Genomic DNA, 19,203 nt, shown 5'->3' with positions numbered 1-19,203 from the left:
GGGTTTACTACAAAGAGTTGCTGTAACTTAGAACATTTGCATGAGTCCACCTGGTGTATCCATGCATCCCATCCAAACATTCACCTAGTAGCTGGAGGACATTTTAGCTTGGACAGGGATCTTCATTAAGTATATATACTATATCTCTGTTAATAAGCTTTCTCATTAAAAATACTTTATTTTCATTTTCAAAATGGTAGCAGTGGTGTCGGGTGGGATTCCTTTTTTTTTTAGTGAGGTTTTCCACAGCTCTTGCTACTAAAAAAAAGAGGAAGAAAAAGAAAAGGCAGTAGAGGTGGAAAAGATACAAAAAGGAGAACAATTTAATCTTGTACGGATCTATTCAAAGATTTTTTTTCGGTACGTTCACTGGGACATGCAGTTAAATGGGTACAATCTAGAAGAGCCACTGGTGCACTTTCCAAGTTATGAAGGGGTAAACAAGTTGCTGTGTTGTTTTTGGTTCAGGAAAAAAATAACTAAGGAGGCATTTGACGGAGTTTAAGAAAATGCTTAGTATGGAGAGAGTGGGGGGGAGGGAGCCTGCACTCTCATATAATACTAACCTTTAATCTAGTGGAATGCAAGGTTCAGACGAGTACATTGATTTCCCACACACCAGTACATAAATAATTAGAGTTAGGGTTGGAGAATTAGGAAACCAAATGTTGTTCTTGGTAGTCTTTGGTCTGAATCACCCAGGTAGTTCTAATATTCTTTATGCTTCTAATTATTGCTACCGATACTATGTGTTTTATTACAAAACACTGTGCCATTCTCTGTGTACTCAGGTTCATCAGCTTGGCTGTGAAGTTGTTGTCTTGTTGCTGGAGTTAAACCCTGACCAAATAAACCTGTTCAACTGGGCCATAGACCGGTGTTATACTGGATCATATCAGCTTGCTTCAGGATGCTTCAAAGCCATTGCAACTGTGTGTGGAAGCAGGTATTGATTATTCTTAAAATAGGAAATGCTAGGAACTTCCAGGGTGAATCAGTATGAAAGAACAAAAGGATTTTTAAAATAACCCTGCCAGTCCGGATAGGTACAGAGTTGGATTCTATTTCATTTATGCATTTGAAAAAGTAGTCTAATTCTTAAGCATGTTTGCTGTTGACATCTGTACATCTGTGCAGCGGAGCTCATAGGACAAAAGCTCCAGTGAGCAAATGGAAATGAATAAACATTTTCTTAGGCTGAAGGCCGACAGCTAAATAATGTACTTTGCTACTTCCCTTGGAAAATAGGCATCTCTGCAACTTGGTGCCATACTGCAAAAAAGAACTGGCACCAGATATGAAATGTGTGCAGTGCTGAAGACTGTACCTTCCTTATAGATTTGCTGGTACTGTATTTTATGGCAGTGCTCCAACTACGCTGTTGAAAACCAGAAAAACCTTTACAGCAATATACATAGGTCACTGTTTCAGCACAGTCAAATCTGAGTGCAAAATTATGAGCCATAATAATCACTTTTTCCCCTAAATATTACTCTTCTTTTATACATCTAATAGGTTACACATTGCCTGCCACTGTCAGGGCATGCTCAAGAATATTTCCAAGCACTTCATCTAAGGGGAGACTGGGAAGGTTTGATAAGCAGTGTGGGTTTCTAGGGATGCGCATGGCAAATACTTTCATTTTAAAGACAAACTGCTATAATGAGGCTGCAAAAATGAATGGTGTTGCATAGGCAAGAAAGCTGAAAAGCTTAATGGGTAGGCAAAGAAGTATGAAGGGAAGGCTGGGTGGCTGAAGAAGGCCAGACAGTGTAGACGCAGATCAAAAGCCTAGTTCCCAAGAGGAGGGTGGGTGGAGGAAGACCTGCTTTGATGAAGGCTTGAACTCATTTTGTTTTTATACTTACACATCTTCTGCTACTGATACCTTAGAGATAAGGGGCTGAAGTGTATTTTACAGATGGTTTGGGCACTTTTCATAGGTTGGATGACTGTAGGTGACCACTCTTGGACCTTAGAGGACTGCACCCACCCCTGCATCTACCCACCGCCCAAATATTGTTATTTTTAAGAAAGCTTCTTCTAAAAAGGTCCCTTCATGGTTTCTGTATTGGACATTTTGAGTCAAAATTATAAAATACAGAAATATCAGGGGCAAGCCTTGGTGCTCATAGGGCTAGGGGACCACAAAGCTTTGGGAAGGGCGCGTTCTGATCTGGGCCTCTCTGTGCAGCATCTGGGTTCCCTTGGTCCATCCTTGCATTGCTGGTTAACCTGTTGTTAGGTGAGGGAATTCCTTAGAGGCTGAAATATGCGTAATTAACCTAGCATGAGCATTTGATGTTCATTCTGGGTCAATTAGCAAATTTGTGTATGTGTGAGAGAGACAGACAGACAGAAACAGAGAGAGAGAGAGAGAGAGAAATTTGCAAGAATCACGTATGTGGAACAGTAATGTGATTTCAGTTTCTAATTACATAATATGTCTAACACACAGTTTGATGGATACATTTTGATGATAGGGTTAGTTGGTAAGCCTTGGGTAGCTATGGGTGATGGTCAATGGTGAAGTTCCTATCATAGAATGGTTTTTGGTCAAGTGAGACACCTTTGCTAATAGAAGGAGGTGGGAGAGGGGATTAGGAAGTTCCCATTTTCAGAATCTTCCATACGTGGTGGGGCAAGACGAACAAAAGAACCCGAAAGATCAGCAGTAGATCAGCATTTTGTCATGAGTTCCCTTGTTCCACAAAAATTTTCCCATTAACACCCTGGCCCCTAAGCTGGAGAGCTCTTGTTGAATACTTCTCCTTTTATATAAACAGCTTTTTCAAAGTTCTAGAATTTTATCAACCCCCCCCCCAAATAATCAAAACCAAAATTCTGTAGTAGTGCAGTAAATGAAAGAAACATGCTTCTTTGTATTTCATTTCAACACTATCACTGGGTGTTTTACTCCCTCATGCATTCCTTGAATTGCTTCCAGTTTTTGCATCAGCTTGTTTAGGCTGAGAAAATCTGGAAGTTGGGTGTCTGTGCTTGGATGTCTGCCCCCTTATTTAATTTCTAAAATAAGTCACCTAGATAAAAATCTGTTTTTTAATGAAGCCTAGAACAAAGCCACTGAATCAACTGCTGAATGGTAAGTCAATACATGTGGAAATCCCATTTATTCAGCACTACTGCTTTAGTTAGCACTGCCACTTGAATCCAGGTGCTGATTGCTTTTATTTAATAGTGACAGCAGCAGATGGCTAGGTGTGTGCTGAGACTGTAATGCAAGTGCAGAAAGAAAGAATAAAAAACACTATTGGATGCTTCGATACATAATAAGGTATATATACCTAGGTTTAGGGTTTAAATTGTTCCCATCAGTAAATAAACTGTACATGATAGTGAGAATTAGCTATATTTCTGTCCTTCCTTTTGAAAAAAATTATGATCTCTTTTGTTATCCTAGCTATGAAACTGAATTTGTGTTCTTCCTATGTTTATCGCTTATTTGGTACTTGGTATATTGATCTTTTTTTACATTTCTTCAATAATGATTTTTGGCCAGCAGCATTTGGAACACAAATGATCACATTTGTTTGTTTTTCCAGGAACTACCCTTTTGATATTGTGACACTTTTAAATCTAGTCCTGTTTAAAGCATCTGACACCAACAGAGAGATCTATGAAATTTCAATGCAACTCATGCAGGCATGTATGAAATTTTTTTTAAAAAAAAATCTTTAATAAAGTATGGAAAAAGCAAAGAACTGGTTTCCATAGACTTCTTGCATTGTTTTTCTTTGATAGTTAAATATGCAGATATTTGAAGAATCATTCCACTAAAACAGTAAAGGTGGGAGTTGTGGGGAAAAGGAGAGAGGAGAGTTAGCTTGAGAGAGGAAACAAGGGTGGATTTTGGGTGAACGTTTATTTTCAGCAGCATCCTTAGGAGAACAGTGACTGCTTTTGGATTGTGGCATGGAGGTTTGTATGAACATCAGAGTTGTATCACCTCTAAGCTGATTAGGGATGGACCAGGAAGAGAACCAGGGGGAAAAGAAAAAAAAAATCACAACAAAAGGGGAGGAAAAAATGCATAATGGATTGAAGACAAAGCCCCACCTGATTCGACATGTGATGCTCATTTCAGTGGGAGATAAAAAAGGAAACGGATGAGAAGTAACTCCAGCATTTAGGCCATGTCTAGTCATTTCCATTGGTAGCAGAGGGATTGTCCCTGCCATGCAATGCTAGCTAAAAAGGAAAAGAAAAGATAAATTCCCTAGATAATCTTTGGATGTTCTTCTCTTTTAAAATCTTAAACACTATGCTGAAAACCTGTAATACTGCTTTCATTTTTCATCTTTCCTGTAGATTCTGGAGGCTAAACTTTTTGTTTATTCAAAGAAAGTAGCTGAACAAAGACCTGGCAGTATTCTTTATGGGACTCATGGCCCTCTGCCACCACTTTACAGTGTGTCGCTTGCCCATCTGTCGTACGAACTGGCAAGAATGTATCCAGAGCTCACACTTCCATTGTTTTCAGGTAAAAATTCTCTCTGTCCGTCTGCCTGTAGTACAGTACATAGATGGCTTACTGTTTTCCTAGAGAACACCAGGCAAAGGAAGCAGTGCAGTGGAAAAGGGAGGTTTACAAGAAAGCCTTGAAGGAGGCCTTAGCTTAGATTTCACAGACCTTCCCCTCAGATATAAAAACTAAAAGGAACGATACAAGGGGAAAACAGATTTCACCCCTCCTTTTGTACTTTAAAAATGTTCCTTTCATGGGATTCAGATTATGAGATAATCAAACAGAATCTAAGTAGCTGGTCAATTGTTCGAAGTTTATTCTATGCAGAATATTTCTATCCAGAGAAACATGGATGGAGAAACATGGATGAAAGCTTTTAAACTGAAGTTTTTTTATTTTCAAAAGTTACTTGTGGTTGCCTAAACTAATCATGCTCAGTGGGGGTCATATGGCTCCTTGTAGGGGCCTGACACATTTGAAGAGGGCCACAGATTGGAAACACCATCTTATAAGGTTTGCCAAGTGACCTGTACAATCTTGATTTTGCCTATATTCCTTTCATATTGTGTTTATGGCCGTGGCCAAAAAAAGGTTGAGAATGGCTGGCCTACATGACAGCTAGTCTTTCTTATGAATGTAAGATCTCTGTCTTGCTTGCTTGTTTGTTTTTAGAAGTGAGCCAACGATTCCCAACAACTCATCCCAATGGACGTCAGAGCATGCTCACCTACTTGCTACCTTGGCTTCATAACATTGAACTTGTAGACAGCAGGCTTCTTCTCCCAGGCTCAAGTCCCAGCACTCCAGAAGATGAAATAAAGGACAAAGATGGGGAAGTAGCGGTCACATGTGGACTAAAGGGAAGTGGCTGGGGCTCTCCAGAGGCAACATCACTGGTACTTAATAATCTGATGTATATGACTGCTAAGGTAAGCAAGTCAATAATGACATGGTTATTAATTGTGAATCCCAGTGCTGCAGTTTATGAGGGTTTTTTCCCCACATTCCCCCATTCTAATTTTCTCCAAAGAGTTCCAAGATTTCATACATTAAGTTAGGAGTGGTTGGGACATGGCAAGCCAGAAAACTTTCTGACTAGGAAATCTGGAGGTAGTGCCACTCATTGTAAGACCAACTCACTATCTATTGCACCAGTGGTTCTCAACTTTTGATTTTCAAGATGTCTTGGACTTTGAACTTTGCAGAATTCATGACTGTTGACCATGCTGTGAGGAACTGATGTCCAGAACAACTTGAAGGTCAGTGGTTGAGAACCATTGTATGAAAGTCTCTCAGCATTTTCAATAGGGTTTTAAACATATTTTGATGAAACAAGTCAGGCCTTTTTAGCTGATCTTTTACAGTTTTCAATTCTGCGGCTCACTAGATACTGGTGTTTAGGATGCCACTGGATCAAGTTATATTGTTTTGTTGATTCACCTGTGATAGCTTAACTTGATACCCTGTTTATCAAGCAAAGGGGGCAGGGGGACAATTTTTTCCATTGATTGAGTACCTCTGAGCTGTCAGTTTTTTATGCACATTTTGCACATTGTAGGGTAATGTTAGTGCCCTTTTATCCAGTTCAGTCTTTTATGTTTCAATGCAGTATGGAGATGAAGTCCCAGGACCAGAAATGGAGAATGTCTGGAATGCTTTAGCCAACAATGAAAAATGGAGCAACAACCTGAGAATTACATTGCAGTTTCTAATAAGCTTGTGTGGGGTTAGCAGTGATACTATCCTTTTGCCTTATGTAAGTGATTTTTTTTAAAAAAATTATCACACTGTTCTTGATGAGCAAAACGGCTTTAGAACAAGATTCATTTTTAATTTTTAGAAATAGTCCTTTGCAATTATTGAACTATGATACTTCAACTGGCAAAATAAATTAGCCTCTGTAATATAATATATTTTTATCTACAATAGAGATAAATAGATCTACAATGAGATAAACAGGAGGATAAATATGAATCCCCATTATGAAATTCACTATGAGATCACCAATATGCTGTACTATACTAACAGTTTTATCAACTTGTTATAAAACATCTGCTGCATTTTCAACTGTTATATGATCATAATTCCAGTACCTGTGAGATTCTCAACCATTTCGGCTTGCAAGCAGAGCTGAATTGTTGTGAGGATGTGGTGAGCGCAGTCACACAATGTCTGTCATACTGGTCATGACATGGCCAGACTCAAAACACTAATTTTCCAAAAGAGAAACTGGTAAGACTGGAAGAAATAACTTGAACAAGAATTTCAGTATAGGGCAGAGATGAAGCCTGAGCTTCAAAACACAAAAACGCTCTTTGAACCTTAGAAGGTAGATTCACATGCATGTAATTTGCCGAAGAAAGTCAATATGAAATGGGTGAATCTGATTCCAAAATGGCAACTGCACATTTTGGGGGAGGGGCTTTTTACCCCCCAAAAACCAAAATGCCAGTTTTATAAAAGACAAACTGATGGTACTTAAAAGAACAAACACAGGCAATACCTTTATTACTCTTTCCCTGACGTAGGCAAAGCATGCACAAACACCTAACAGAACATGCATGGGCATATACAACAAAGCATATACCACACCAAAACAAGCTGTTGGCCTTCTCTCCAGTATGAAAAACCCATAGACTGCCTTGGCAAAACATCATTCTCTACCACTCCCTCAGCCCCCTCTGTACTCCCAGTGCTAACTAATCCCTTTTTTTTTCTTATGACCAGCCAGGCATACCTTGTAATGAATCACTGGGCTGTGTGTGCAGTTGTTTGTTATTTTCTTTTTAAAAGCCTTTGGACTCACATTGGTCCCTGAAGCATTGTGGGAAATAAAGATGACATTAGGGACTAGTGCTTTGTTATGACGCTTTCTTAAAAATAAAATCAGCAAAGATTTAAAAGAAAATAGGTCAGAAGAGGCATGGGAACATAGCATACACCAAAGAAGATGTACCGTATGTTGGGAAATCAATTGCCCCTAATGTATGCTTCTTTTTTAGGCCATCCTGTAATTTTAAATAGATGCTAGAGTCCATTAAATGTATTAATAGCCTCAACAGTATCTTTGTGCCAATTATATTTACTCTGCACATTTATAAATCACATTTTATAGAGTCTGTCAAATTCTGCTTTTTCCTCAGATTAAAAAAGTTGCCATTTATCTGTGTCGTAACAACACCATTCAAACAATGGAAGAACTTCTGTTTGAGCTGCAGCAAACTGATCCAGTAAACCCTATTGTTCAACATTGTGACAATCCACCATTCTACCGTTTTACTGCCAGCAACAAAGCCTCAGCTGCTGCTTCTGGTAAGAATTAAATGCCTACCTTTTTACTTGTGGAAAGATGCTGTGCCTAAGGCAGAGTCAGGGAACTTTTTTAATTTTTACCCCCCAAAAAACTTACATGTGCCAACATTACCTCCTTGATTTGAAAGGAAGGAAATCATACATTATTTGAATTCAAAATATTATTGAATCTACACAGTCCGTGTACCAATCTAGCAGGATATATCATCAGTATCAATGGCTGCCACGCTATGTACTGAACTAGTAGGATGCACCAAATTTAATAAAGATGTGCACTATTTTTGCTGAAACACATTGCACTCCAGTCATGGGGTGGTATAGGGAGTAGTAAGGTGAACAACGTGCCTAGCAAGATTTTACTAGCTCACAGAGGATTTAATCATCATCAATGGCTGCCAGAGTGGTGCTAGCTCGCAGAGGATTTAATCATCATCAATGGCTGCCAGAGTGGTGCTGGCAATGACGTGCTTGCTAGAGACAGCCAATGCAGAGTTGGGGGAGGGCCTTTTCCTACCACTTTAATCATTCTGTGTGTGGTGTGCAAAAAGGAACAAACCAGGCTAAAGGTCATGTCACCTACCCTGGTATCACCGCCCAATATCAAAGGACCAGTGCGCTATTTTTTTATCATAATCAATGGAAAACTCAGCAGTGGCCAGAGGATTGGAAAAGATTGGTCTACGTCCCAATCCCAAAGAAGGGCAGAGCCAAAGAATGCTCCAACTACCATACAATTGCACTCATTTCACACGCTAGCAAGGTTATGCTCAAAATCCTACAAGGTAGGCTTCAGCAGTATGTGGACCGAGAACTCCCAGAAGTACAAGCTGGTTTTTGAAGGGGCAGAGGAACTAGAGACCAAATTGCTAATATGCGCTGGATTATGGAGAAAGCCAGAGAGTTCCAGAAAAATATCTACTTCTGCTTCATTGACTGCGCAAAAGCTTTTGACTGTGTGGACCACAGCAAACTATGGCAAGTCCTTAAAGAAATGGGCGTGCCTGACCACCTTATATATCTCTTGAGAAACCTATATGTGGGACAGGAAGCAACAGCAGCCACAAAATTAAAAGACGCCTGCTTCTTGGGAGGAAAACGATGACAAACCTTGACAGCATCTTAAAAAGCAGAGACATCACCTTGCCAACAAAAGTCCACATAGTCAAAGCTATGGTTTTTCCTGTAGTGATGTATGGAAGTGAGAGCTGGACCATAAAGAAAGCTGACCGCCAAATAATTGATGCCTTTGAATTGTGGTGCTGAAGGAGGCTCTTGAGAGTCCTCTGGACTGCAAGGAGAACAAACCTATCTGTTGTGAAGGAAATCAACCCTGAGTGCTCACTGGAAGGACAGATCCTGAAGCTGAGGCTCCAGTACTTTGGCCATCTCATGAGAAGAGAAGACTGCTTGGAAAAGACCTTGATGTTGGGAAGGTGTGAAGGCAAGAGGAGAAGGGGATGACAGAGGATGAGATGGTTGGACAGTGTCATCGAAGCAACCAACATGAATTTGACACAACTCCGGGAGGCAGTGGAAGATAGGAGGGCCTGGCATGCTCTGGTCCATGGGGTCACGAAGAGTCGGAAACGACTAAACGACAACGACGATCTTGAAGAGATTTGTATCACAATCCAAAACACTCTAAGTCTCCCTGAGTTGTCCTCTGTGATGAATCCAGGGAAGCAGAGGCTGTAATCTTGAGGAAGTGGACTGAGTCTCCCAGATTACCTTTCAATTATTGGAAGCAGGGAAGGGGACTTAGAGGAAGTATTTTCTGAATTCCATTCTAACGGCCATTTTATGACAAGTTGTGGGGATGAAGGAGGGGGAAAGAATAACATTGCAGCATGTGTTTATTCCTTGAATGGATATCACTGTAATATGTAATATGATTCTGAGAGGTTGGAGATTGAGGTGTGAGGTGTCATTCCACCAGGTTGGCCAATGTTTTGTTGTTTTGTTGTTTGTATTTGTACTTGTTTCTTTGAATGAAAAATATTTCAAAATGAATTTCAATATGTACTTAGTTTTTTAAATTATGTGTCTTTACTGGCTGTACATATACAGGAACTACGTCGAGCAGTAACACTGTTGTTGCGGGACAAGATAGTTTCCCTGATACTGAAGAAAACAGAATTGTGAAAGAAACTGATGAAAGGTTTGTAATCTAATGAAGGGTTTGTAATCAGTCTCTCTTTCTCTGTTTTCTTAAACATTAAGTCCCTGAGCTGGAATGTCTACTTGAGGCATTCACAGTGTATTCTTTGGTGTCCATCAAGCAGGAAACACTATCTGTAGATCTCTCTAATCCAAATATCATTCTGTCTTAATACCAAACTTGGGTGGTCTGATGGCTATCAGTTTGGCAATCAAATGGGGCCACCCAAAAACAAGGTAGTGGTTTCTCTATACTTGGAGGACTTCCCGTGTACCCACAAATATATTCAATTGTATATTAAAAAGATAGGAATTAAAACAAAACAGCCTGACAGTGACTATGTTTCCCGGACCTACAGAGTGTTGGGGATATGTTGGACAGTTTCCACCAGAAAGCATAAAACATATTGAGTGTTATTACCCATGGACAGATAATAATTTTTAAAAATCAGAAAAATAAACCCCTGTGATGACAACAGCTGAAAACAAGATAAAATATGATACAGGTGTAAACACTGTCATGAGGGGAGGATATTCTGAAAGGCTTTCCTAAAAGGCTATGTTTTTACTAGCTTCCAAATGCTAGGAGGCAAGGGGCTTAGTGCACCTCCACTGGCAGGACTTTCCACAAAATGCTTTCCACCACCAAGACAGCCTGGTTCATGGTCATCGATTTCCGGGCCTCACTGGGGTGGCTTACCACAACATCAGTTCTTGGCAGGAGTGGGTGGCATGGGCAGACAATCTCAAGGAGAAGTGCAGTGATGAAAAGTAGTCTAGTAATCTAAACAGGATATATACGTATCATATAAGCCATTGGGAAATAAATCATTTTGTTTCTTTGCTCCTTTTCCCTTGAAAAATATGTGTGACACAATTATCAAAAGTAGATTGTTTTGAGAGGTGTGGCACAAACAGCTCAGACCAAGATTTACAGTATCTTTCTCTACCAAGACTTTTCCTGCCTGTTTTCTAAAAAGTGGATTAATCAATAAGGTGTGGGGATCAAGTTAAAGGAAATCAGATTTCGGTTGAACATCAGGAAAAACGTCCTAACTGTTAGAGCAGTACGACAGTGGAAACAGTTACCTCAGGAGTTGGTGAGTGCTACAACACTGGAGGCATTCAAGAAAAACTTAGATAATCACCTGACAGATATGCTCTGATTGTATTCCTGCATTGAGCCTTGTAGGCCCCTTCCAACTTCACTTTTCTATGATTCTATAAAATACTTTTCTAAAAAACTGAGTCTCCAAATAATCCAAGACAATCTTTCTTATGAGAACCAATTGTACAGATGGAACTGTGAATCCAGAACCTTGATTTCTATTAAATCAGGCATTCTTAACACTCCTTCAGACTGTGAAGTCATTGAATGGTAGAAATTGGATCCTGTGAATTACAAGCTCCATTGCCATCACAATATTTCAAATAAGAATTCTTTATGCAGCCCAGCAACATGGGTATGGAATATTTCTTGTAATGGCACCCTTAATTTGGACACTGGTGATCAGTTTTTAATACTGTGGGGCATAAGCCTCAGTCTTCGGAGGGCATGCTTGGTATTGGGCTTAAGAAACAACACATGTCTTAAATATGTATGCTTCCAAGATCACTAGCATTTGCTGTGCCCTATTGAGTGCTACTACTCAGTTTACAGCACACAGATTATCTGTATCACTACTGAAGAATCTTCAGAATATTTAACCCATTCACAAACTGAGTCCAGATCGAGATCTTAAACAATATTTTCTTATTTCCAAGGTTCAGCAATGTGATCAGAGCACATAATCGTCTGGAATCAAGATACAGCAATAGCTCTGGAGGATCTTATGATGATGACAAAAGTATGATTTGACATTTGGTTACATTATATTTTGTTGAAAAGAGTGATATCCAGTCAAAATAGATGTGATCTAATCAAATTTAAGTGTTTGTAAGTCTGTTGATTTCAATGAGATTTAGTCTCTATTTTGAGAAATGAATGGGAATTAGAACTAGTTTGTCTCCAATGTCTGTTACTGCTCACAGTTAGTTAAGCTTTATGTTCTGAACTTCTCATTGGTAAAAATGCCAAAGAGAATTGTGTTTCAGATAGGAAAATATGAGGAAGTCTTACTTGGCAATGTACCTATATCAGTATTTCAGGTTTCAAAGGTCAGTACTGATTTGTATGCCTCTTCATTATACTCGTAGTTAGTGCATGTCACAACAGAACGTACAGCAATAAAGAAAATAATAAATATGCCAGCAGTGCATAGTATCTGACATATTCCTGTATAAAGAAGAAATAGAAATCTGCTTCAGCTAGTCTAGAACAGAAGATTCCAGCCTGGCCGGTATGAGGATGCCTATACTTTGGTATCTGCATTTGTTGCCAGTGCATTTCTTGGCTTAGTTCAAAATGATGTTTTTCATCTTTGAATTCCTGTGTAGCTTGGCACTACTCTTCTTCCCACTTAACCTCCCCAGACCTGCCCAGGTTGTTATTTAAAAGACTTCCTTCAGGAGATCACACCAAAGATGCAGAATTAAGAGAGAGAGGAGTTGAGAAAAACCTTCTTCAGAAATGACCCCCTGATGCCCATGTTATGTTGTGTTTGGCATAATGTCTATTCCTTTTTATTTTTCCATGAATTTTATCAACTGTTTTAGCATTGTTAGATTTTTTTTTTGCCCTGTTTCACCTCTGCTTGTAGCCTAATTTGAAATTTATTCTCACTCTTTCATTATCTGCTACTAGTTTTATCTTCAATTTATCTTGTCCTATCTTGTTGCCATGTGTTTTATTATTATTTTGTATTTTTTTTACCTGTAAATCTCCCAGAAAACTTCTATTATTAGATGGCTTTAAAATGTAATAAATAAGTAAATAAATGAACTGTTATTGTGCAGATGATCCCATTTCTCCATATACAAGCTGGCTATTGAACATTGTGGAGATGAAACAGCCACAACCTTTGCCAATGCCATTTAATGGTGGATGCTGGGCTCCACTTGTTGACTACCTCCCAGAAACCATTACACCACGGGGGCCACTCCATAGGTAAGCTACATGTTCAAATGACTGTCCTCCAAAATATTTTATATAGGCAATCTTTAAATTGTGCATTATATGATTGTACATTACATAGTTTAAATCCTAAAAATGTTTTTCACATAGTTCTGTAGATGATAAGGGGTTGGCCATTTCATCATAATTACATTGGTTTATTAAGAAAGTCTTGCATTTTTAGTATTTTTATAGTATCATCAAGCTAATATTGTGTGTGATCATATAAGCAAATAAGGGGAATTGCATATGATCGGTGTTTACATCTTAGGGTGATTATAAGTTGGCTCTCTAGATTGTAATGCATAGGCAGGACAATTATGAAAAAAAGACCGTTGCATTTCAGCAAAGAATTATGTGGAATCTGGTTTGTTAATTAAGTGGTTTGTTAATTAAGTTAATTATATGATCATGCATTAACCTAAAATGGAGAGATCACCCGCCCAGAGCATTTCCAGATGAATGGCCACTGGATCCATTTGCCCAACTGATCACTGAATAAACTTCCATTCTATTACAAATCACATTAACTTACTTTAACAGATAATAAAACATTTCACTTTTCAAAATGCAAGTAGAATAGACAAGTTAAAATCATCTTGGGAAGATTAATTTGTGTGAAGGTTTTCTAAGATTGAGGCAGATGATGAACCACCTGAATACAGAAGTAGGCTATTATATTATTTCCAACTCAATCTAATATTCCTGCCATGTTCTGTGTGCTTTTTTTATCTCAGAATTGTCATCTTATATAATCCATACTGATAGGCATAATTTTGTTTTGAATTTAATGCTAAATGTAGACATTGTGACTTGTTATCACATTAATGACATTTTAAAGCCAGAAGGCTTTCTGACTTTGTGTCATAAATGTTTTGCCTCCCCCAATCTATGTGGGTTGGGACTCTTACAGAGTAAAGAAGTGCTACAGCTAGTTTCTAGCAAACTTTGGTACTTATTTTATTTTATTTAATTATTTATTCTATTTATATCCCACCTATCTGGTCTTACGACCACTCTAGGCGGCTTCCAAATGCATACATAAAACGACATATAAATATAACACAAAGAAATTACTACTTCAAATAATAAATTATTCAAGATGATAAAGAAGTAAAAGAAAAAAGAATCAAATATTAACTGGAGGGAAGGCCTGCATGAACATCCATGTTTTTAATTGGTTTTTAAAGATACTCAGCGAAGGGGCCACATGAATCACCGGAGGGAGATTGTTCCAGAGGTGAGGAGCTATCGCCGAGAAGGCCCAGTTTCTTGTTTTTTCCTTCTGGGCCTCCTCAGCATCAAGCTCCTCAGCCTCACCTCCTGACTCACTCGGGTGATACGGGTAGACCTTGGTGGGAGTAGGCATTCCGCCAAATATCGAGGCCCTAAACCGTTTAGGGCTTTATAGGTAAGCATTAAGACTTTGAAGTCAATGTGGAACTGAATGGGCAGCCAATGCAGTGTGGCCAGAATAGGAGAAATACTGTATGATGGTATTTTCTCACTCCACTAAGGAGTCTGGCCGCCGCATTCTGCACCACTTGGAGTTTCCGCATCAGCCTCAAAGGTAGCCCCACGTAGAGCGCATTACAATGGTCTAATCTTGAGATTACGAGCGCATGCATCAAGGTAGTGAGCGCCCCCATATCGAGATAGGGTCGACAAACATGGGATGAGGAACCCTTTGTATATCTTCTAGTACAGTGGTCCCCAACCTTGGGCCCCCAGATGTTCTTGGACTTCAACTCCCAGAAATCCTAGCCAGCAGAGGTGGTGGTGAAGGCTTCTGGGGGTTGTAGACCAAGAACATCTGGAGGCCCAAGGTTGGGGACCACTGGTCTAGTATGTTGGAATGTGCCTTGAGAAGAGATTACAGCTCCCTGGCTGTTATCTGCCTTTTTCTTGCGGCATGTCCCTTCACGCTGTTATCCAGGATAGAGATTAAACACACAGAGGTCCTCTTCTTTGCTTTCTTTTCTGTGGATCCTAACAGAGCTGAGAGTTTTCTGAGCTTGCTGGCTAGGGCTTCATCATGTCTATCCATCAGCTCAGTTGCCAGTCATTCAGTGCATTCATTTTGCCATGCATGAATGGCCCCGTCTGAAATATTAATCAATTAATGGTATCGTTTTGACATACAAAAGTAGTGCTACCAGGAAATGAGAGATCTAAATTAGGTGTAATGCCATGTGTGTTCCATGTGTCTGAAGAAGTGCACTTGAGCCATGAAATATAGTAGTTACTTTTTAAGGTGCCACATGTTTTTGTCTTTTTTTGTTTTGTTGTGTTCCTCCCCCCCCCCTTTGGATTTTGCTTGATATACTTTTGAAATAGAGTGTCTTGAAATCATATAGTTATCTTTCAAGAAAAAAAGTGTTTTGAATGAACAACTGTATTACATTTGGAAATACATTCTTTTCTGTTCCTTTACCACTATACCTCTTCAGTGCCAAAGAGTGGGCTGCCTCCCCCTTGCCCCTTTTCTGAAGCCAGTCCTCTGGAATAGATTTTTGAGGAATGTGGAGACTTCAGAAGGGAGCAGGTATTCGTGCCACAAGCCGATATCATTCTAATGATGTATGAGCATGACTGGATAGAAGCAGTTCCTTGTCTTACATCACTACATTTTTCAAAATCCTCTATAGCTTAGAAGGTATCATGTTATGCCAAAGTTACACCTGGTACTATCAGATTAGCTGTTGTATGCTGCTGATTTTTATCTCACCCTCCTTACAGTTGTTGAATTAATTCTCGTTTTTCTTATTAGATGCAATATTGCTGTCATCTTCATGACTGAGATGGTAGTAGATCACAGTGTAAGAGAAGATTGGGCCCTCCACCTGCCGTTATTATTGCATGCTCTCTTCTTAGGTAAGAAATATTTGGAAAGCATTGAAATTGAATTCATGTTAATAGTTAACTGGTGAAACCTTGTATTTCTCAATTTTCCTATTCTCATTTCCATCCTGGCTCATCCCCAAATAATTGTTTTTGGATTTTATATTCTCTGGAAGGCCACTAACTGTGCAGTGTAGATCTACCAGGCTCAAGTACACAGAACTATTGCGCTGTAATGCTGTGTCCTTGCATGCCTCTAAATAAGCAGAAAGGATAGAACTCTCAGAAATCATTTAGCAATTAAACAGCAGCATGTAACATATTGTATTTTTTAAAGAAATGGTGTTTTGCTTAGATGGGGATTTAAATGTTTCATTGTTAAAAATCTCAAGTAATAAAATAATTTCTAGGACGACATTCGTCTTTAGATTCTCTTGGAATTCAAGAGGAGTTGAAGATAATTCATAGTCTGTAACTATTTGCTGCCTACACGGTATACAGTACCTGATAGCAAAAATGAAAAATGAGAAGGAAAGACATAATTCCAGCTTTGATAGAGAAAATATACCCACAGCTTTATGTGGCCTATATTTCGATGCAGAGTTTTGATGCAGCCTAGAAGAAAAGATCTAGGTATTGAATTACTCATGTCAGCAAATGAACCTGCTGACTTGTTGAAGAAACGACAAAATATGGGTGTCGTGTTGGTACTCCGCTACTGTGAGGACCTCCTGTCACCTGAAGTGTAACATCTGAGTTGCTACCCCCCAAGCTGGGCAAGACTTCCCTGAAAGCCTCCTCTACAAGATTCCTTTAAGGAATGACTAATATTGGATAAGGGTCTACGAGCCCCATTCTCTCTCTCCCTCAAACCTGGCTCTGGTCTCATGTCCATCACCACCAACTACCATGCAAAAGACCTGTGGCAAGGAAGAAAAGAAACATAGGAAACTGCTAACAGGAATGATCCCCTCTTCTATTTCTTCTACAGGGTGCAGCAAAAATAAAATAAAATAAAATAAAAAACCTCCCAGATTTCGCTTAGCTATTTTTCCAGCACTAGTGAAGTGGGTTGGGTTATAGTGGGCAATCCTTTGGTACCATGTGCCTTGCTGTTTTCAGTACCCATCATGGCTTGGATGCCAAACCTGTGGTCCTGAAATTTCCAGCCTATAGCAATATGGTTTTTTGGTCCGGAACAGCAGCATGTTCACTAAGCGCAGAGTGAATAACGAAAACTCTGCATCATAATCGGTGATTCCTTGTTTTTGTGTTCAGTGACGAACATACAGTACATACCTGTCCAAGCCATAATGGAAATGAAAATGGTAAAGATTGTGCTACCGAAAGATCTCACTACAGCCCATCCCACTTCACTAGCACTGGACCAAAAGCCAAGTGAAATCCAGGAGGTGGTTTCTTTGTTTTTTGCTGCACCCTGTAAAACTAGAGAAATGATCCCCTGACTCTTAATTTCATGGAGGATGGGCAGGAATATGATGAGCCATGAAGAATGATGTTGAACAGTGACTGGGAGGGCTTTAATGTTTTTGAAGTGGATCAGATTGAAGCCTGAACTTCTTTACTCCATATTTTTTAGTTATCTGCTCTTGGCTAGGTCAATTCAGCTCTTGACTGGTTGGCTTATGAGTCATGCTTCTGTGGGAACCACAGGGACTCCCAGGACCTCCAGATGCTGCTTAGAACCCCAATAGAGCCAGCTTTTTTTCTTCCTTCCAGAAATTGGACCCACAGAGAATCAGGAGGAGCCCTTTGCTTACTTTTAATATCACTTTAAATATCATATTTTCAGGTGGATAGCTGTGTTAGTAGCAAAATAAGCAAAGAGTATTGTGGCATCTTAAAGACTAACATGTTTTATAGGGCAGAATTTTGTCACATGAACATTTGTGACTCTTCAAATTGCTACAAGATTCTTAGTTTTTTAAATATCATAATTTGAATATAGCAGAAATTCAAGTGAAAATGGACATTTTGAGTTGAATCTAAAGAACTGTAAGATGAAAGGAAAATGGCTCTTGGTCCTGTCTGGCCAGTAATTGCTTGAATTGTTGGAGAAAACATCATGCAGTGCTAGGAATAGAGATTTTCAGAGCAATTCCTATACTTCTGCATGTGTGGAGGGGGCACATGTTCTTGCCAAGCAGAACTTGATTGATTAATTTCCCTTTTGATACACTAAACTGTAGTACAAGGTATAAAAGAGCTGTTTTATACAAGCAGCTGGTGCTATCTGTGTGGAAATGAACAACTTTGGGTCCAACCCAGTTCCTTTTCATACACAGGTGATGCTTAAATGAAGGCTATGAAGTGCTGTCTCAGGCAAGCTAGTATTATTGAATGCATCATGTATAAATAGAAAAGGGATTGATTTCTAATGTTCTTGTGGTTCACAGCTTTACAGAGTACTGCTGTTTAGATCACAACTGCAATATTTGCACCACACACATTCTTAAACTTACATACATGTGACTATCTGCCTTACCACTTACTCATAAATTTATCTAACTGTAGCCAATATCACTGTGAAAGTATTCTATGTTCCACTTTCTTTCATTCTGAAACAAAAGTACGTCTGCCCATCATGCTTCTTTCATTTAATTCCTTGCTTTCTAAAGACAGCATTCCTTGCTGGGATGCTGTTTTTAAAGGGTAAGCGTTTTATAATGTTTTCACTAAAGCTGTCTGCTCATTAAAGAAATCTTTACAACCATAGACAATTGATCATACAAGTTTTAATCGATCAATTAAACTGTGGCTGAAATCCTGTTGCTTTGTTATGCAGTCAGAAGGCAAATGGTGTAAGATTCAGTCAGTTTTGGCTTGCAATTAATGAGTTGCCACGGGGATCTACCCACTGACTTGGTGTACTCTTTACAGTCCCATGGTGGCTCACTAATTGCCAGCTAGAGCAATTGAATGTTATACCGTTTGCCTTCCACACAACAAAGCAATCAGATTTTAGCTAGTATTTCTGAAAGTAGAAGAGGTATACTCTCTTTTTCCACAGTGTGTGATGCATCAAGCATCATCATAGAAGAGGCATTCCTCCTGCATGTGAAAAAAGAAAGAGTACTTCCAAAAATGATGCTTGTCATGAACTGTTTTTAGGAGTACTTCTAGTGAAAATAGTAAATGTTTTGTTGCCCAATAAGTTAGATTCTTTTATAGTTAATAAAATATTTTATTTTCTTAATGTAATTAAATGTTGCAGCCGTAATTTTTGCTTGGTATGTTCAGAAGAAGCAAACTGTGTCTTGTATTTGTTTTGTGTTAGGGATGTGAATATCTCAGAATTGTTTCCTATTTCTGGAATGTTAACTTGTTTATACTT

General features: G+C 39.1%; 1 protein-coding gene across 12 annotated transcripts in view; it reads left to right on the top strand.

The window, feature by feature from the left end:
• Window positions 1-19,203, top strand: part of FRY (FRY microtubule binding protein) — a 249,737-nt gene that overhangs the window by 164,508 nt on the left and 66,026 nt on the right. For all 12 annotated transcript variants that reach the window (XR_012085008.2, XM_072993766.2, XM_078389991.1 and 9 more), the window contains 10 exons: window positions 792-946; window positions 3,564-3,663; window positions 4,330-4,501; window positions 5,159-5,415; window positions 6,096-6,242; window positions 7,630-7,798; window positions 9,866-9,956; window positions 11,720-11,802; window positions 12,851-13,001; window positions 15,778-15,881. Coding sequence is in view for 11 of the 12 variants with exons in the window: in XM_072993766.2 (XP_072849867.2) it covers window positions 792-946; window positions 3,564-3,663; window positions 4,330-4,501; window positions 5,159-5,415; window positions 6,096-6,242; window positions 7,630-7,798; window positions 9,866-9,956; window positions 11,720-11,802; window positions 12,851-13,001; window positions 15,778-15,881 (1,429 nt within the window). In the remaining variant the exon portion in view is untranslated. The remainder of the gene's footprint in view (window positions 1-791; window positions 947-3,563; window positions 3,664-4,329; window positions 4,502-5,158; window positions 5,416-6,095; window positions 6,243-7,629; window positions 7,799-9,865; window positions 9,957-11,719; window positions 11,803-12,850; window positions 13,002-15,777; window positions 15,882-19,203) is intronic.

This window comes from Pogona vitticeps, chromosome 3 (genome assembly GCF_051106095.1).
Source record: "Pogona vitticeps strain Pit_001003342236 chromosome 3, PviZW2.1, whole genome shotgun sequence".
Classification (NCBI taxonomy): Eukaryota; Metazoa; Chordata; class Lepidosauria; order Squamata; family Agamidae; genus Pogona; species Pogona vitticeps.
Note: the sequence above shows the minus strand (reverse complement) of the source record. Positions and strands in the feature narration are given on the sequence as shown.